General features: G+C 40.5%; 1 protein-coding gene across 1 annotated transcript in view; it reads right to left on the bottom strand.

The window, feature by feature from the left end:
- Window positions 1-719: 719 nt before the first annotated feature.
- The window catches only part of LOC143024268 (uncharacterized), a 14,027-nt gene continuing 9,062 nt past the window's right edge, over window positions 720-5,684 (bottom strand). Inside the window, exons 7-9 of the mRNA XM_076183054.1 lie at window positions 4,193-4,347; window positions 2,561-2,885; window positions 720-965 (exon numbers count right to left, since the gene is read on the bottom strand). Of these exons, the coding sequence (XP_076039169.1) occupies window positions 4,249-4,347 (99 nt within the window). The 3' untranslated portion in view covers window positions 720-965; window positions 2,561-2,885; window positions 4,193-4,248. The remainder of the gene's footprint in view (window positions 966-2,560; window positions 2,886-4,192; window positions 4,348-5,684) is intronic.

Below are 5,684 nucleotides of genomic sequence, written 5' to 3'. Positions count from 1 at the left end.
GACGTCTGCAGACGTATTCCCCAACTGTTGTTGGAATGGCGACCTCACCATAGGCGCGCGAGCGCGTGAACTCTTTTATCAATAGAGTTACCTCAAAGTGATGAAGGAATCAGAACCTATCCTAAGCTTAATCAAGAACTACCAAAACGAAACAAAAACAAAAATTATATCAAATTCTTCTTCTTCTTTTTCTTCTTTTACCTCTTCTTTTTCTTCTTCCTCTTTTTACTATAGACTATTTAAGACATCTCAGTTTAACTTTCTGTTACTCTTGAACTTGTCCACATCTTCCAGTTTCCGCTAATCGATTTACTTTGATCCTCTTGTGTCTGCCACACTGATCTCATGGTCTTATGCTGGTTGGTTGTCGCCAGCTGATTTCCTTCACTTCACAAACAGACACACCTCTCTGACTATAAGGGTTAAAACCAGTTTCACTTATTCAATATCAGTTATATATATCACGAGTTCGTATTTGAAAAAACTGTAATACGCAAAACGTCGTACTATGGTATTTGTTTTATTATTCATTTCGTATGATTAATTTAAGATATTTACAACTCTCATAATTATAATTCATTGTGCATGCTGGTCTGCTACGTCGCATAATATTTCTGTATTCAAGCAATACCATTAGCATGCATGTGTTCGAATATGATCATGACTCACTTAGAAATTAATCTAAAATTATATTTAGGCGATAGTATATAAAGCTCGAGTTTATTTGAATATTTATTTATATAATCATGCTTTGACTGCATTTAGTAGTCTTTAACAAAACAGATGACATCTAAGATTAACAACAACATTTTTTCGGTATGATAATCTTAACACTCGATACATCAACCTGGGTATACATTGGATATGCAAATGGTCCACTTCTGAAAGGCAGTTCGCCATTTCACGTACATTTCATCTTTGACTTGTAGAATCCAAACGACACTCTTAAATTCACAAGTCATAGCCTGAAAAGATAGAAGTAAAATGTTTTGAGGTTAAGTTAACTCAACCACTTTTTATATTTGTTACTCATAAACTCAAAACTCATAACCTGAAAAAGAAAAATATAATTTCTTTTTAGATTAAGTTTTTTTTTTTTACATTTGTTTCAGTCAGGGAAAGGATAATCTATACGCACAGTAAAGATTATACAACCTTTCAACAGCTTTGAACGCATTCTACCAATAGAAAGTAAAAAGTAGACTAACTTCATAAGCTACATTTACAACAACTACCGGTAGATCTTGTAGATAAACTAGTAACCCAGATAACTTTAACTAGAATACAAGACAGAATTCTACTTCCTAATTGTATAATGCGTTCGCCAGGTGTGGCCAAAGATATAAAATGACGTCCCCAAAGTTGTGTATTGGTAGCGTAATCGGAAGCGGGCTGGTCTCGCATTCGCTTAGTTGTGGGTTCGAGTCCCGCACTAATCTCCGAATCCCAACAGTGACTGTTAGGTACCAGGCCCAACAGTCCCCAAAGCGCATCACAGGGCAAAGGTGACGGCTTCGGCCGCAGCTACTCAGCGCCTCCTGGCGTAGGCTCCCCATATTCTAAGAGTTTTGCAATTCGGGCGAAGGGCTGTTCGTGTAATGAAGGGTCACCTGTTATTGAATCATTTTATTCTGGCTAATACAGGACGATTTCAATCATTTAAGGGGCCGGTGACGTCACTTATGTACAGAAAGCGTTTTCTAAACCCTGAGGTTGGTCTTGATCAATATCTGTCTATCTATCTACATACTGAGAGATTTTCCCCCCTTATAAGGGAGGTAGCCACGTCAGAGGCACGTACCTATCCCCACCTATTTCACTCCCTTCCACCTCCCCCTCCACCCCTCCCATCTCAGCTCCTCATGGATGACAGGTCACACCTGCATCCTCCAACTGCCCTTAACCAATAGACGGTTTTTTAGCCTTTGCCAATTCCAGATGATTTGGCGAAAAGGCAGATGATGGACTGCATCACCCCATAGAAATAGAAATCATCTGGAATTAACCAGAATCAAGTCTGTTAAGTCTGTTACCAGGGTGATATGACTTGCAAACTCAGTCTAGAAAATCTCTGTGGTTTAGGATGATTCAGTTAAATGTTAACTAAGATGTACCATATATGTTGGTCTGATTATTAAGTCTGAATTTGCATTTGTTGCTTCGGTTCTGTCGTCCAAGAGATTAGCCAATAGATTGGTCGGTCAGGCAGTCAGAGAAAAAACTAGTGTTATATTATCTTACTAGGCAATGCAGCAAGGTCACGAATCTTATATGTTTTAAGTGGCTATTGAACATCTTATGCTAAAAAGGAATGTTTTCGTTCATATGTTAGATGCTTATTGTGTTATAAATGAAAATCTAACCAGATTTTAACACTTCATCGGTAGATACAAATTATATATTAGTATTTCTTAGATTAGTTTTAAGAAAATTTATCTTTTCTTTTATAGATTTAGTTGTTTAATCCATTAGATTCTCGAACTAGGTAGGGTAGTTCTACTTAGTAGATAACTTTGATCTAACTGATTGGAAAAGATGGACTGGTCCTCCCTGAACATACCTTATCTTGTACTGACGCTCCACCGGCTCCTGTTTTACATTCAGGGAGGAAAAAACTCATTTGTCTTTTTTCTTTTCTTTTTTTCTTTTTTTACAAAAAGTCCTAACTTTTCTTTGTTCATTACATTTCATCTCTCTTGATACTAAATTCTTGTCAAAGACGTCACTGCTACTATAGGAAGTGGTGCTGATTGTCGACATTTAAAGAATGCAGGCATGTTTGTGGAACACACTGCAGAGTTGGATAGGGTCGTCTAATGTTTGTATACCACGTAGAAAACTGCAAAGATTAAGGCAAAAAGGGCAACCCAGGAAAATCCCATTGCCTGAAAGTGGGAAAAGAAAAGAATCACATTATTTAATGAAATTGCCGACGAAAACAAAAGAACATTGCATCATAAAGCCAAATTTTTCTTATTTAATGACAGAAGAAGAAACGCACACACACACACACACACACACACACACACACACACGGAAATAAAATCAAGAAGGACAGCTGTAGAAGAGATCTGAAAAAGAACAGCTTTCCTCTCAGAGTAATAGACAGTTGGAACAAGTTACATGAAAAGTGGTGTGTGCAAAAACAATACATGAATTTAAAGATAGTTTAGATAAAATGAGATATGAAGACGGGACACCACGAGCATAGCTCCCCTTCCCGTAAAATACAACTAAATACACACACACACACACACACACACACACACACACACACACACACACACACACACACACACACACACACACACACACACACACACACACACATACACACACACAGTATATAAACTGATATAAACTGACCATGTTTCTACATTCTTATAAATACAACAATGCTTTAAAAGAACCTACTGAGAAATATGACTGAAAGAGATGAAATACACTAACCTCGGCCCCACGTCTTACAAGGCTAGTCCGAACAAGCAACAGAACCAACCAGTGAAAAAATATATAAATTCTTCACCAAAAATCCTAATTTCATTAAACAATAAAGGACCTAAATATGAAGAAGTAAGAAAAAACAAAATATCTGAATCACTGAGATCTAACAGTTATCCCATCGACATAATAATGCATACATACATACATACATACATATACCAAGGCTTTTTTCCCCTTACTAGGGAGGTAGCCAAAAAGGAAAAGACATAAAAACATACCCACCCATTCCATCCCTGAAAACATTCCACACCCCTCCACCCTCCCTCCCATCTTAGCACCTCCTAGATGACGGGTCATCCCTGCACCCTGTCCACTGCCTTGGTTCAGAAGCAGTGTCACAAGACACAGCACATCCACAGCAAGGCCGCTTCATGAAATCGGCGACCCCCGCTCTCCGTCCCCCCATATAAAGGAGAGGACGGGGAGAAATCCCTTCGGGCTGCGTCAAAATTTTGCTCACACACACTACCTCCGTCCATTCCACCTCATGCATCACAACATCTTCCATATACAACCATTCTCCATTCACCCCTGTCTTCTGTCCTCTCGTGTCCTTCCTCAACAGACATTCCCCTCTTCCCCTCTGCCCTAGATATTATTCTAGTTAACACAGGATGATTATGCACTAATGATGTAAAAGCACTGTACCTTAGTTGTTAACTTGATTATCAAGCCACTGCATACATACCTCTATTATCCATATGCTACGAATCTAAAACGACATCTGCAAATATGAGCAACTTCTCAGACATAAGGGGGTAATGCAGGATAACTGTTCAATTCCAGGTCTTCGTATCTTGGAGGAGGTTCCTCAGGGTCATAAACCCTCATTGCATTACTGACCTGCGAGAGAGGTACGAGTAATTAAGTAAATAATACCCACGCTTGTGTAGTGTATTTCAAAGCATTCAACCAAGTGGTTTCCTTACTGCATAAAGGTAAGGTTTACACGGTGTAATTGTCAGTCAACGATGATTGTTCATGGCTTAGTAATAATGATTAAACGATTGTCTAGTAAACTAATTCTTTGTTTTTGAATGGGGATGTTTTGCTTCGAGCTGCAAGGTACGAGGCTGATAATTTTAACCAAACCTATCAACACGTTTACCCAAATATGATGCCGGGTATAACGCAGGTCACTCGCCATTGTCTGTGTTAAGTTAATAATGAGCAAAAGATAGATACCTTAAAGACGCAAACTTTGCCACAGAAGCACTGAGGAAGGAAGTCTATAAGATATTATCAACGCGGCCCTGTCACTTCGACTTTCGCCTTTCCCTCTCTCGTGGTTATGGTTGAAAACCTATTTTGGTCAACCCTGTCCGTGCCGGACGGCACATTTACACTCTGGTATACCCTTGGTAGCTAAGGGTGGTTATAAACTCACTCAATTAACCCTTTCGTTCCTGGGTAGCATATTTTTTACCTTTATGTTAGCTGCCACTAGACTATTCATCTAAGATCCCACTGTTTCAAGAGAGAAAGAAAAAAAAAATAAGGCTTCATACTCTCTGATCAGACTCTTTACTGATACCATGATACCAGCACTACTTGCCGCATGGTCGAGTTGTCTGAAACTAAACCACCTCCTCATTGATATAACTCAATACAGTAATTGCAGTGAGTCTAGGAATATGCCTCCATGGTCCCCAATTCAGTCCAGGATGGGTGGCAGCTCTCGGTTAGGGGAAGCAAATCGGATGAGCTCCCTTTGGTTCAGCCACGCTGTGAGGCAGTGAGCTACCGCCTGGGGCGACACCGCATGGTCCTCCGCAGTGCCAAGGTGATGGGTGGGCCTACTCGTATTCGACCAGACCACTGGGACTCTTTTAATCCCAACGGTTGGTTGCTCCTCGCTGGGCTCCGTGGGGGTTGGGGGCGTGGGATGGTGACTCTTTGTATCTATGCATATGACATTAAGACATCCAACAGACACACTTCTTGCCAAGGCGGTGCGAACGAGGCTCAAGCGTGTCGAGCCAAGATTGGGATGAACCTTCAGCGGGCTCTCCGTGTGGATGCCAGGAACATTCTTTCTCTATCCAAGTACCATGACCAAGGCCCAGGTGTTTCGGGGCTTAATGAATGACGCCGTTTACTCTGTCCATGTATGTGGCGAGGGCATTGAGGTCTTGGGAGGTTAGATAGACCTTCGTGGTGGGTCATGGTGGGTCATGGTG

Source organism: Oratosquilla oratoria, chromosome 4 (assembly GCF_046742065.1).
Source record: "Oratosquilla oratoria isolate Oo_2021 chromosome 4, ASM4674206v1, whole genome shotgun sequence".
Taxonomy (NCBI): domain Eukaryota; kingdom Metazoa; phylum Arthropoda; class Malacostraca; order Stomatopoda; family Squillidae; genus Oratosquilla; species Oratosquilla oratoria.
Note: the sequence above shows the minus strand (reverse complement) of the source record. Positions and strands in the feature narration are given on the sequence as shown.